We start from the raw sequence: 14,402 nt of genomic DNA on the forward strand, positions 1-14,402 counted from the left end.
TAAAAAGGGCTTTCAAGTACACATTTGGAAATAAAGTTAGAAAAAAGTGAGCTTACGACTTTAGCTTCTGCTAGCATAACAGGAACGGACTAAACTCCCTGGGGTAGAGTTGTATAGTGGGTAATAAAGTAGGCACTAGTTAATTTTTGATTTAAATATTTTTCTTTTATAGGTAAAAACTAACCAGGGATTACGGGTAATAAGTTTCTTTTTCCTACACCAGTAAACATTGTGGATGTCCTCCTGCACAGGCACCACTGCTTAACAAATACTAAAGTATACACTAATTTACAGGGATACAAAATAAAATACAGTATTTATTTCAATAACAAAATATATTTCATATTGATTGGTACAATTCTGGAGTGAATTTATTTGAGAAAATACCTTCTCTTTTACTGCCCTCGTTGTTTTAATATCTAAATGTGTCAAGTGTCATTGTGCTCTCTCTGCTCAAGTGCTTCTGCATTTCCTATGCATATGTTATGATCATTGTAACATTTCACTTGTATTGCCATACATTTGCCATGACTTACTGATTAAACTATTCACACAAAAAATATATACTCATTCTCATGAATAGAGGGGAAACAAGGCACCAGTTTTCCTGCTCATTTAACACTCAAGAACAGTATTTCAGGAAAGACCATTCTATTTGAAGCTCTCTAAAATACTGTAATATATCATGAATAATTCAGCTTTTAAAACTGTTTACACTTCATATACCTGCTCAATTCATTATAATGGCATAAAGGAACATGAGTGTGTATGGATTATGTTGAACTTAAAAAGAACCCTTGAGGCATGAGGCAAATTGTGGTGAACAAACATGAATAATGAGCGTCCGTTTCTTAAAATACAGTTTTATTTGTGAATTTACATTGATTAGCAATACATCTAAGAGCAACTCCATTAGATAACCATTTTATATAGGATTTTCACAGGTCACAAAGTAGCTTGGTTCATTCTGGCATGCCAAAGCAATTTTTTTTAAAACAGAAAAAAGATGGATAGAGAGGCATTAGTAAAGCAAGGTGCAAACAGTCGGAAACAGAGGTGAAAAATAAAGGGATGCAATGCACATTCAGTTCATCTGGAAGCAATTTATGCTCATAAAATGGTTAATAAAAAAGCCTAGTGCTCTCTGCAAACTAAAAGAAGAAATAAAAAAGCGTACTGCGATACAAATGGAGGATGAAAGAAAGTTCCCAGAAGGAGAGATGGTTTGAGAAAAGAAGACATTTTGAGTGATAAAAACATGGTGCGTTAGTGTCTGGTTTCTCCTCTTTACTACACACACATAAGCACTTCCATTTCCAAACTCACACCTCCTTTCTCTATCTCTCATTGGTGTGACCTCAGCTCTTTACCCAGAGCAAAAAGCTCTCATTTAACACAGCTAAAGATGTGTCCCTAAACCCTGCCCCCAAATCCAATACTTCACATTGCTAGCTGGGATATTGGTACATCTGGTTAAACTGCAGGGGGAGGAGAATATGTGGCAACCCATCACACTTTGGCTTTGCAGAGTTCAACTGTGGGTCAACTGACAGTTACCACACCAACGTGTTTACAAGAGAAATTACATGAGGGGAGGCTTTAGACGCTGAAATGACAAGCGGGCTCGCAGAGCAAGCAATACAAATATAATGTCCACATGACCTCCAAAATGTTCCAGTTGCGGGAGGAAATAAACGGAGAATTAAGAGAGGAAACGTAGCTGCTATAAATGCAGCTACAGAAAAAAGTTTTTGGGGAGCCTGAGGGGTGTCGATGCAGTCACTGGGGTGATTTTAGGGAGGTTTTGTTCGGCTCCTTGACGCCTATACAGGCAGACGAGAAACGCAACCCTTGTCTGATTATTAAAAACAATGGTGGAAAAAATTATTACAATATGGCTTAAAAAAAAACACAAACACACCAAAATAAAAGTTGTCACCTCTTCGAACTCCACGACTCCAAATGACTCATTTGAGCTGGCTACTGCTGGTAGTTTCCGCACTACACTTCCCGTTTTGTTGAGAAGTAGAGATCATTCATGTGACACCAATGAAAGATCATTCTTTCTCCATTTGACTCACTTGCTGGGTCCTGACCTCTCTCTGGCCCCGTGCCTCGTTTGCTACTTGCACATCTTTTATCAGAAACTTCACAATTTCCTTCACTGGTGAAACCACCTGCCACTAAATGTGTTATATACCACGAGAAAAGTGCAGCACAATAAAATAAAAAATATATCGTTAAAAATCTATAGCCAACATATCCAGTTTTCATATATCTGTGTTATATAGTACATTTGTGTACTCTGTACTATTAGAATAACATTTGAGCAATCAGGCATTACTACAGGACATAGTCAGCCATATAAATTCAGTTCTTGCAAAAAAGAGAAAACATGCGTAACATCTGTAATTCTCTGTGAAAGCTTACAAATGAGTAGAAAACAGAGTTGACTAATACCAAATTTGTGTTTGATAAAAAAAGATAACATTTCATGAGATGAAAAACTAGAAAAACTGACGCTTTACTAAAATTAGATTGTTTTTCTTTTCTTCCGTTTAGTTTGGCAACCCCCCCCCCCCAAATAAAAAAAACATTGAGATGAAGAGGAGAAGATATGAAAATGCTACATAAATATTCTGAGATTGTGTCAACGTAGTTGTGCTAAACTGCCAGCCTTCGTCCTCACTGTCCACTCTTAAACTCGTCTTCTTGTTCGGCCACAATCAGCGGAAGAGAAGCTACAGAAGCGTGAGAGAGCGGAGAGAAAACCTCACAGTAAATAAATCAACTCAAACTCTGGCTGTTTTTTCTGAGACCAGATTTCCAGTGTGACTTCAAATTTCATGCAGCCTCTCAGTTCCCTATTCAGGGTCAGGTGACCAGAAAACTAAAAATTAAAAGACCGGAAGAGTCTTAAAAGAAGGTCTAGTTTCAACTTGTGCAGTTTTACAACACAATCTATTTTGTAGCAAGCAATACGCGAGGTGGTTTCAAGTTATATTTTTCGGCCTGGGAAACACCACAAGAGGAGCCAGTTATTCAGGACTTAAATCTCCTCAAATGACACCCGAAGGCCTCTGAAGAGGACTGTTAGGGTGCTGCCTAGGTGAAGAGGTTATAGACCCCCAACCTGCTGCAGCCTCAATCTGTGGCACCGCATGCTCATCACAAACTTTCACAAACATTATTGTCTTTTTTGCAGAAGGAGATTTTTTCTGTTGCAAACCAATTCCTTTTTTATGTAATCCGTTCTACTGCCTTTTGCACATAAAAGCATTTGTTAAAAAAATTCAAATAAAATTCAAATCATAAGAGGACATGGAAAACGGAGACAAAGTAAAAACACAGACGTTAACAGAACGGCTGCTGCCCCTCTTTCTTCTTCAGACGGTGCTCTGTCTGCTCTCAGGCCTCCGTCTTCTCTTTCTTTTTGTTCTTCTTCAGGAAGGACGGGGTGCGGAACTTCTTCTTCTTCTTGGTGTTGGGCGACTTGGAGGGCGAGCTCTCCGGGGACAGCGCCTCTTTGATCTTTTCGCTCGAGCGCACAGTGATCTCCACGCTCTCCACGCTGGTGGTCAGCTGGCTCACGCGCTTGCACAGATCTGTGTCCACGTCGCCGTGGTCCTCTTTGCCGTTCATAAGGACCGTGTGGTTGTCTGAGGGGGGAGGGGGGACACAGGTCAGATGAGGACACGGGACAAGAAACAAAGACAGTTTCACATGTTTGTGCCAGACACACCCTATTAACTGGGAGCACACACAACTCATAACTACACGTATGACCTACACTTCATATGACTCATGTGAGTACAAGTTCTCATGATAGAGTAGTGAAAAATAGTGAGATACTAAAAGCTAAATCCAAACTGATGGTATAAATAAAACATATATGAAATATTTTTGTGGTAAATAATATGTTGAGAAATAACAAAAATAAACTAAAACCAGCACACACAGGCTAAAATACGTCATAAAAACCTTTAGGGATATGTTGTTATGCGAAGTATAATTTTTGGCTTTCCAGTTTTTGCAATTTCATATCCTTATCCTTCATTTAATCAATTATATTATCTTTTTAATTTTATGCTAACCGTTTAATTTGATCAGTATTTATCAGTAATGAATCCATCAGACAAGGACTGAGCTTGCCAACGTGAACAGCTGTAACAGTTTTAAGAATAAATGACAGCTTGTAAATAATATAATTACAGAATAAAAACAAGCCCAACTTAAAAAAGATAGTCGACCAAATACTCTCCTGCAGTCTCAGCTAAGTCATAGGCTAAGGACAAAAGACTTAAATTAGCATGTTTGCCAACTACTAATGTTTATTACCATGGTCTATCACTATCAAATACAAATATATTAATAAGCTTCTCCAAGTTATAGTATTTGCAGGAGTACTGTGTTGGGTTGCGTTGTATTTTACAGGTCTTCATGTGGTTGTGTCTAACCTCACAATGCTCATGTGACCAAAGTGAGGCTTTGCTGCATCAAACCCACCGTTACCTTCTGAACTGCACGATGAACTTTGCTTCACTCGCAGAGACAGGCTGTCCCAGTGCTCTACATATTTAATGACGTGCCCGTGATCTTTAAAATCCAGTGACCTGATAGCCAAGAGTCTGTCCTCCCTTTATCCTAAAAAAAGGGGCTTAAACCCACTCTCTTAATGAGTGTTATCGTAACAGTCCTGCTAATGTCACATCACTTTCTATATGTGGAGAATGCACAGCAACCTATTGTATTATAAAAATAAAAATAAAAAAGCAGACACAATTAACAACTCACACAACAATTGACCTGGTTTCAGCACAGCAACAGGCTGACCTCATAGTTGTGGAGTCAGAGAATATGGGTCCCCTGAGCCAGTGTGAGCCGTTGTGGATTAATTGTTACTCATTGTGTGGTTTTGAGTGTTTGTGCTGGGGGGAAGCTGACAGGAAGTCAATCTCAGTGTCATTATTTACAACATGTGGAGAGGCCGCTGTGATCTTTGTCTCTCTAAGAGGCAACATACTGGCTTCAAATGTCAGACACAAGAATGTCTGGCTAATAGATATGGGACTGTAGATCTAAATGGCAGCAAGAGACATTCAATACCCAGAAATCATGTGATGACATCAAAGCAAGCTCATGTTTCCAACCCGGCAGGTCTGTCATGATTTACACCAAAGGCAAGAGAAGAAAAGGATCTCGTGCTGATGGGAATGTGTTTAGACAATTTGAGTTGGCAGTGCATATAAGGACACTAACATTCAAGATACACAGTTAGCTAGCTAAAGACTCTGTGATCAATATTTTGAAAACAAATGTAAATGTTGTTCATCATTAAATCGTTCACACATATTATAACTATTGAACTCTGTAAAACACTAAATTCGCTATTGTATGACACCTATGTTTTTCATTTTAAAACAATAACATTTGAATTCTCAATTAAAGCCAATGATTTCATAGAAGACTTATTTGTGCTTAACATCTTAATGCTGAGCATGTCATACCATCACCTGACTCTTGCTTTATACTTTATGTAAAGTCATCAGTGGTATGGATATTTTTTTCTGAATCTTGGCCAAAGTAAATCAATAAGAACAACATTTTCCCAAATTGTAAAACCATTACTTTACAATCAAATCCAGAGGACAAAGAATAAAGCTAACATAGCTATTATGAATTAATGTATGTACATTTGGTCTTGAATTAAAAAGGTGTGGGTTTGGCATCCACTGAAATGTGACATGTCCCTGAATGCCCCAACAAGGCAGGCAGTTCAAGTAAGGTTAAGAAAATTGCTGCTGTAATGAATAATAACTGAGTCCTTACAACTTGATTCTGATATTGTATATTATATATTGTTCTCAAATGTATAAACATGTGCTTTAAAAACTGTAGTTTGTTATGTTACTCGAGTGAGAAAGTGCTCTAAAGGTTGTTTCATCACTCCTGGAGGGTATGGATGAGTTCTAATGACCAACAGCAGCTATGTATTTAGGATACACATCTAATTAGGTTTAGAATAGAGTTGATGGGATATTATTGCGGTTTCATTAGAGTAGGAGCATTGCATCCTTATAGCACGGATCAGGCATTGCATAGGGAGCTTTTAGTCCATTTCATATTAATTTGCACACACACTTAAACACACATCTGGTGTTAAAGACACACAGCAAGGCACTGAAGATCTTTCTGACACAGTGTCTCTCCCCCTGGGTGAGTTATACCTTCTTTAGCTGGAGTGCTTTGCGGAGACTGGGGGAGAGAGAGAGACTGAGAGAGAGAGGAGCCGTCGTCGGAGGTTAGCTCGTGCTCTCCATCTGCAGGCAGGGGGGAGGGGGAGGGGGTGAGGGAGGGATGAGGGGATTGCAGGGTGGTGTAGAGGATTGAAGTAGCAGGACGACAGCAGGGGTGAGTGGGATGAGAGGTTGGGGAGGGGGATGAAGGGAGAGGGAGGTGAGGGAGTTGGAGAGATTAGTGGTAACACACATGTTAGAATCAGGCCATGCACAGCTGCTTTGACACAACATTTACAAAAGTCCTTGTCTGTTCATCCTCACTCGTTTGTCATGTGATTCTCCTGGTGGCTGTAATATTGTATTGAGCCTTAAGATCCCACTGATATGCACAGACGCCCGGACAGGAAACCTAAGGGCTGAAGGTGTTATTTCCAGAGCAGCTAGCTCCCTGTGACACATGCTAACACAAAACCTGCTAATAAGGTGGGTCATGTATTACCACTTTATTATGAAGCTTTCAAATATGATGCATTATCAGGCACTTTTAAAGAGAAGGAGATTAACTATATCAACAGCTAGGGCTGAGCATTATAGGAGGATGTGATGTTTAGTGATGATATTATTAACCAAAATAGTAATTTTTAACAATATCTATTTAAAAAAGCTATTTAATTAGTATATATGATTTGACAGACGTATGCTTTATGTCACTGATTCTCTCCTTATTATTAAGAAAATCTACTTTTTATAGAATTGCGACATTGATTAACCATATGACCCTGATACCCTCTCTCTATGGGTAATACAAACATTCGATGGGCTTCATTTCCTTACTCTTCTAAGGGAACTGTTGTAAAAGATCCACTCCTGCCTCCTGAACTAACTAAGCACTTCTGGACTAAGTTTCTGTATCACTCACATGATGAAATCAGCTTTTAAAACAGCTTCTGTACATATAGAGTAAATGTTAGAGTCTAGCTCAGGTTTAGCAGCTTCATTAGTTTTAAAACTGATTTGTGTGAATGAATGACATTCCCATATCACTTACCGAAAACATTAATTAGCACATTCAGGGTTACACATACAGTTAGCGTCACGGCATATAGAACAGGGTTGCATAACAGCCTGGTGTGTGTATGTTACTTCTGTATCAGATGTAACATGCATAAAGTCACGTTTTGAAGAGTGAACCCAGTTTGAAGTTGTTGCATTTTTTATTAGAGAGTAAGCTGCATGCGTGTTGTCACGTTAAAAAGTACTTAGACCAATAAAAGTGCACCTCAAAGCAATTATGGCTGCAATATGCTCCTTTATACTTCACCGCATGTGGCTAATTGTATTAGATTTGACAATTATACTTCAAAAATGATATACAGGGTGGACTTGACACACCTCATCACAGGCAAAACCTATTTGTGTGTGTGGTTGTATGTATGTGTGTGTGTGTGTGTGTGTGTGTGGCCCAGGCATATATCAGGGCACTACAGACGGTCTCCAGCTTGCACCCAGATTGGCCACCAGGGATTGGTGGGGCTGTGGGGGCAACAGTGTCATAGCAACGGGTTCCGATCATGGTGTGAAGGCCTGCTGTCTGTTCGGTCTGCTATCTTAGTCACACCGGCCTCTCTTACAGTGCACACACACACACACACACACACACACACACACACACACACACACACACACACACACACACACACACACACACACACACACACACACACACACACACACACACACACACACACACACACACACACACACACACACACACACACACACACACACACACACACACACACACACACACACACACACACACACACACACACACACACACACACACACACACACACACACACACACACACACACACACACACACACACACACACACACACACAGAGAAGTGGAGCCCGCAGGGAACAGCGCAATTTTCATCCTAGGTACACTTCAACTATGAGAGACAAAATGAGGGGAAAGAATCCAGGAAATCACATTGTCTGGTTTTTAAAGAATTTATTGGTAAATTCCTCGGTAAAATAAGTATTTGGTCACCTCCAAACAAACAAGATTTCTGGCTCTCACAGACCTGTAACTTCTTCTTTAAGAGCCTCATCTGTCCTCCACTTGTTAACTGTATTAATGGCACCTGTTTGAACTCGTTATCAGTATAAAAGACACCTGTCCACAACCTCAAACAGTCACACTCCAAACTCCACCATGGCCAAGACCAAAGAGCTGTCAAAGGACACCAGAAACAAAATTGTAGACCTGCACCAGGCTGGGAAGACTGAATCTGCAATAGGTAAGCAGCTTGGTGTGAAGAAATCAACTGTGGGAGCAATTATTAGAAAATGGAAGACATACAAGACCACTGATAATCTCCCTCGATCTGGGGCTCTACGCAAGATCTCACCCCGTGGGGTCAAAATGATCACAAGAACGGTGAGCAAAAATCCCAGAACCACACGGGGGGACCTAGTTAATGACCTGCAGAGAGCTGGGACCAAAGTAACAAAGGCTACCATCAGTAACACACTACGCCGCCAGGGACTCAAATCCTGCAGTGCCAGACGTGTCCCCCTGCTTAAGCCAGTACATGTCCAGGCCCGTCTGAAGTTTGCTAGAGAGCATTTAGATGATCCAGAAGAGGATTGGGAGAATGTCATATGGTCAGATGAAACCAAAATATAACTTTTTGGTAAAAACTCAACTAGACGTGTTTGGAGGAGAAAGAACGCTGAGTTGCATCCAAAGAACACCATACCTACTGTGAAACATGGGGGTGGAAACATCATGCTTTGGGGCTGTTTTTCTGCAAAGGGACCAGGACGACTGATCCGTGTAAAGGAAAGAATGAATGGGGCCATGTATCGTGAGATTTTGAGTGACAACCTCCTTCCATCAGCAAGGGCATTGAAGATGAAACATGGCTGGGTCTTTCAGCATGACAATGATCCCAAACACACCGCCCGGGCAACGAAGGAGTGGCTTCGCAAGAAGCATTTCAAGGTCCTGGAGTGGCCTAGCCAGTCTCCAGATCTCAACCCCATAGACATTTTTTGGAGGGAGTTGAAAGTCCGTGTTGCCCAGCGACAGCCCCAAAACATCACTGCTCTAGAGGAGATCTGCATGGAGGAATGGGCCAAAATACCAGCAAAAGTGTGTGAAAACCTTGTGAAGACTTACAGAAAACGTTTGACCTCTGTCATTGCCAACAAAGGGTATATAACAAAGTATTGAGATGAACTTTCGTTATTGACCAAATACTTATTTTCAACAATCATTTGCAAATACATTCTTTAAAAATCAGACGGTGATTTTCTGGATTTTTTTTTCTCATTTTGTCTCTCATAGGTATACCTAGGATGAAAATTACAGGCCTCTCTCATCTTTTTAAGTGGTAGAACTTGCACAATTGGTGGCTGACTAAATACTTTTTTGCCCCACTGTAGATGTGTGTGTGTGTTTGTATGTGATACCTGAGGCAGGCAGTGTGTTAGAATATGGGAGCGTCCCATGGGGTCGCTGCTAAGGCGATAGCGCAACAGGCCCTGATATTATAAAACTGCTGAGAGACTACAGATATAAACTCAAAATGTTCAGAAATCAATCTGCAAATCAAAGTTTAAAGAGGACGAGGAGAAGCAGCTTGCCACTTTAAAGAAATCCTGATTTGGTTTCAGGCTCAGTTTGAAATCTGCTCCAGCTGTTTTAGCCGATTATGAGTGCTTGACGTTGTCAGATGGTGCTTGTTAACAACTTTAACAGCTTCAGCTGGACATGCTCACATCTGGAGGAGAGGGTCTCTTCTTTTTCTGCAGTTGAAAGTCTCCCAGACAAATGAAAAAGCTCATGGAGCCGACTATAGTGGGAAGAAGCCTGATACTTGTTAGAGAGAGTTATCTGCGAGATTAAAGAGGAATTGAAGAAACCCGGCGCAGAGCGCTTCTCCTCTCCTCGGTGCCAGCTGGGCCGGGTTAAGTCAACCAAAAATAAATCAAAGTTACAGCACACACCAGGAGATTAAGGAAGGCATATTTTCTATTTATTGAAAGATTACAGGAGAGATCTATGGGGGCTTGTTTTTAAAATAACCTGTTAATAAATCAGCGTCTAACCTAGTATCCTGGTGTGCGTTGGCACTTTGATATTATTATATTCACTGAAAAGATTTTTTGAGGGTAGTGAAATATCTTGGAAACATTTAACCCTTCTATTGTGTGTGTTTGTGTGTGCCAGGTGCGATTCACATGGGGCGATTGGGCACATAAGGGGGGGGGGGGGGGGGGAACACATTTAGAGCCGGGAACACCAGGGGATTTACAAAGTTGACTACATCATCCCAAATGTAATGAAAGTGGTGATCAACAATTGTATATGTTCAAATGTCTACTGTGAAGGATATCATGAAGCCTTAATGCAGTCGATTGTAAAACAAAAAAGTTATGATTGATGAAAGTAGTAAATCGGTCAGATTTGACCCGAAGACAACAGGAAGGTTGAATATGATAATTGTATATTTGACAATATTATTTGTTTAAACAAATGCTTTTCGCGTTGAAACCTCAGATGTTGTTTTGAGTTGAGTTTCGATAAAGATACTGTGCCGGCAGTGGGGGATTTTCTCATAGTTTTAAAAATAATTTGACTTAGACGACCGTAATAGCAGCATTTTGTGAAATGTAAAGAGAAATTAAGGTTAACATGATGCGTTAAAATCCTACATATAAAAACAGAAACGCGGAAAATTGAACTTTCTGCCAAAATATAAACCGATATGTTGGCTGATGATATATCAGCAGGGACATCTTTGGGGACAGCAAAGACCGGCTGCTCGCTGAAATCTGGTGACAAATCTCGCTAGCTCCAATCTCTTTCGGCAGCTTTCTAAATTGTGGCTTCACAGATTGATTATTGATTGATTGATTGAAATCTGTACAATAATCTGTCCTTACAATATCCTTTACATATCGGTAGGGTTGTCTGCGGCTCACAGTTTTTGGCATTGAGTAAAAGTCACTCGAGTGTGTGTGTGTGTGTGTGTGTGTGTGTGTGTGTGTGTGTGTGTGTGTGTGTGTGTGTGTGTGTGTGTGTGTGTGTGTGTGTGTGTGTGTGTGTGTGTGTGTGTGTGTGTGTGTGTGTGTGTGTGTGTGTGTGTGTGTGTGTGTGTGTGTGTGTGTGTGTGTGTGTGTGGTCCATGTCTCTCAGTGTGACTGGGTTTGGTGTTTTCAAGTTGAGCATGAAATATTTCAGAATAAAATCCACACACCTATGAATATCTGCACTGGTGTGTTTGCGTTTTCATGTATTTCCAAGTGTGTGTTTTGAAGTGTGTGTGTCGTACCACTGGGGCCGAGCTGCCTCCTCTCCACGTTCTTGTGGTACTCGTGCGGCTCCTTCTCCGACAGCTCACTGAAGGGGTTTGGAGGCAGGGGAGCCATCTGCTCCTCCTCTGTGGGCACGTATGGCTGAGGGGGAGACAGGGAGACGGGTGAGAGGGGAGCACACACACACACACACACTCTTCAGGGCAGGAATACATTCATGCACATGCAAAAAACAGATACTTTTTTTTTCTCTTCTTCTGGAACACAAACACGTTTTTTAAACACCAACACCATCATACAGTACACACACACACACACACATACACGTACACGTACTCCCAAAGCCGCACAAACCCACTGTCTGAGTGGTTAATTACAACCAAACTCAGGCGGCTCATATAAAGATAAAAGTGTCGACCACATCACTCAGAACTCATGTTATCACTATCCCTGCACAGACTCTCAACCAATTAGTCTGCAGACCAACATATTTTTAACAGACTGTGGAAACATGAACACTGTTAAAGCACGACACGTGTACTAGTGCATCATACCATCATACTCACAAGTCATGCATGCACACCTACAGTACAAAACACATATAACAACATGTCTGCTTAGATGTGTTAAAATATCTCCTTAAAACATCATGCACAGACATAACAACTCATTTCAAAATCTCACACGCAGGAAAACAACAAGTTCAACTTTGAATAAACAAAAAGGACATTTTGTGAAAATTCTGTGTCAATCATCAAGAATGACATAATGATAAAAACATGCAATGTCTTTCTGTTCTGAACAGGGAAAAAAGGTGTGAACAAAAAAGACACCACTGAAATGGAAAAAATGGAAAAACACTTGTGGATATTTACCAGAAGGTTTATCTGCACCAGATCCTTCAAAAACAAGACACCAGCCACAGAACCATCAGCATTGAGAACGTCTACACTTGTGTCTTTCCTATTTATTTATCACTGTTTATTACATCTTTCCTCTTAATAGCTATGTACAGTTCCAACCTACTAGATGTTCCTTGAGCCTTTGCTAAATGTTCTCTCTTGCCTCCTCCTGGTGGCTGAGAGGTGTCATTAGATTGTCTCCACTCCTGATGTAGATGATTAAACGCACCAAAGGAACGCCGACACAGGTGTTTCCACTTGTGTCCAATCAGCCAGAACAACTGAGAACACCTTTGAGTTATTGCTCAATAAAAAACTAATTAGGGAAATGTGCAGTGTTGCTTTAGTGCAGCAGGGAGCCCGAGTGGTAATCTGCAATAAACCGGTGGCCAAAAAACCGACACATACTGGAGCTTTTTTTTTATTTAATTTTTAATTTGCCAGAATCCTTCGACCTACATGTGTAGTGTCAAATATGTCAAAGTCTCTGATTCTGAACAAAATGGAAAGAAACACACTTCACACTTCAGAACATCAGTAATGTATATGCTGTATGCTGTGTGTAATTTGTAAATTCAAATAATGGAAAAATGCCTTAAAAATCAACGAAGCTCTAATTTTTGCTGCCAAAGAACTTGCAGTGAATTGATACCCCTTTCAGCAGGAAGCAAAGGAAATCTGTTTGGTTTGTTAAATCAAACAATGCTTATTGTTATTTCTTGTGTTACAGGTCAAGTGTAGACATTCAACAAAACCAGACAAAACCAGACCAAAATCAGGTTTTAAGGTTAGCAAACAAAGTGTATTTTTGATTTGAAGATATGAAAATGGAAGAAACCCCTACCCGTCGCGGTTCATCAATGGGGATTCCTGCAAGGTGCTGAGAGCGCGGCCCGGACGTCATCATATCAAACCGGTTCTGCTCTCTGATCTGAGATAGGACAAAACACACAATGAAGTCATCAGGAAAAGTTACTAGTGACTTTCTTTGATTTAAAACTGAGGTCAAGAGGATTCAGACTTAAAATATAAATGACAGAACAACCTGTATGGTCCAGTGCTCACTGAGGGCCCTTTCACACCTACGTTGTTTTGTGTCTTTGAAATGTTTCGGTTCCAAACCAAAAGTACAGATGTGAAACCTCGTCTGACCCAGAATGCTGAATCTTGGACCTACATAAAGAAGTGGTGTTGTGCTGAAGATAACTGAACCATGATCCACTTTGTATTGAATGTTAAACGTTTCTTGTATGGTTCAGACTTCTGGAACAGTTACAGGAAGTTTCGCCACACTATCAAATTATAGGGGAAGTGGAGCACATTTTTGAAAAGCTTAGTACAGTAAAGCTGTTTGGTACAGCGAGAGAAAGAGACGGTATATGCCCTGCACACAGCGCAGACTGCATGAGGAGAAATTAACACTGTGTTTTTTCAGTTTGTATTTTGGTAAACACTGCATCTCCTCAAAAAAGTCCTGGTGTCGACATGTAAAATAAGGAGGGGAGAGCCTGTCTACACCGCTCACATAGGATATATACAGTGGGGCAAAAAGTATTTAGTCAGCCACCAATTGTGCAAGTTCTCCCACTTAAAAAGATGAGTGGCCTGTAATTTTCATCCTAGGTATACCTCAACTATGAGAGACAAAATTAGAAAAAAAAATCCAGAAACTCACATTGTCTGATTTTTAAAGATTTTATTTGCAAATTATGGTGGAAAATAAGTATTTGGTCACCTACAAACAAACAAGATTTCTGGCTCTCACAGAACTGTAACTTCTTCTTTAAGAGCCTCCTCTGTCCTCCACATGTTAACTGTATTAATGGCACCTGTTTGAACTTGTTATCAGTATAAAAGACACCTGTCCACAACCTCAAACAGTCACACTCCAAACTCCACTATGGCCAAGACCAAAGAGCTGTCAAAGGA

General features: G+C 40.5%; 1 protein-coding gene across 6 annotated transcripts in view; it reads right to left on the reverse strand.

The window, feature by feature from the left end:
• Window positions 1–847: 847 nt before the first annotated feature.
• Window positions 848–14,402, reverse strand: part of add3a (adducin 3 (gamma) a) — an 87,009-nt gene continuing 73,454 nt past the window's right edge. For 5 of the 6 annotated variants that reach the window (XM_079667929.1, XM_079667926.1, XM_079667925.1 and 2 more), the window contains 4 exons: window positions 13,318–13,404; window positions 11,589–11,712; window positions 6,228–6,320; window positions 848–3,659 (listed from right to left, as the gene is read on the reverse strand). In XM_079667929.1, coding sequence (XP_079524055.1) covers window positions 3,409–3,659; window positions 6,228–6,320; window positions 11,589–11,712; window positions 13,318–13,404 — 555 coding nt within the window. In that variant the 3' untranslated portion in view covers window positions 848–3,408. The remainder of the gene's footprint in view (window positions 3,660–6,227; window positions 6,321–11,588; window positions 11,713–13,317; window positions 13,405–14,402) is intronic. The other variant, XM_079667930.1, reaches the window with a different exon arrangement.

Source organism: Notothenia rossii (assembly GCF_949606895.1).
Source record: "Notothenia rossii genome assembly, chromosome: 1".
Classification (NCBI taxonomy): Eukaryota; Metazoa; Chordata; class Actinopteri; order Perciformes; family Nototheniidae; genus Notothenia; species Notothenia rossii.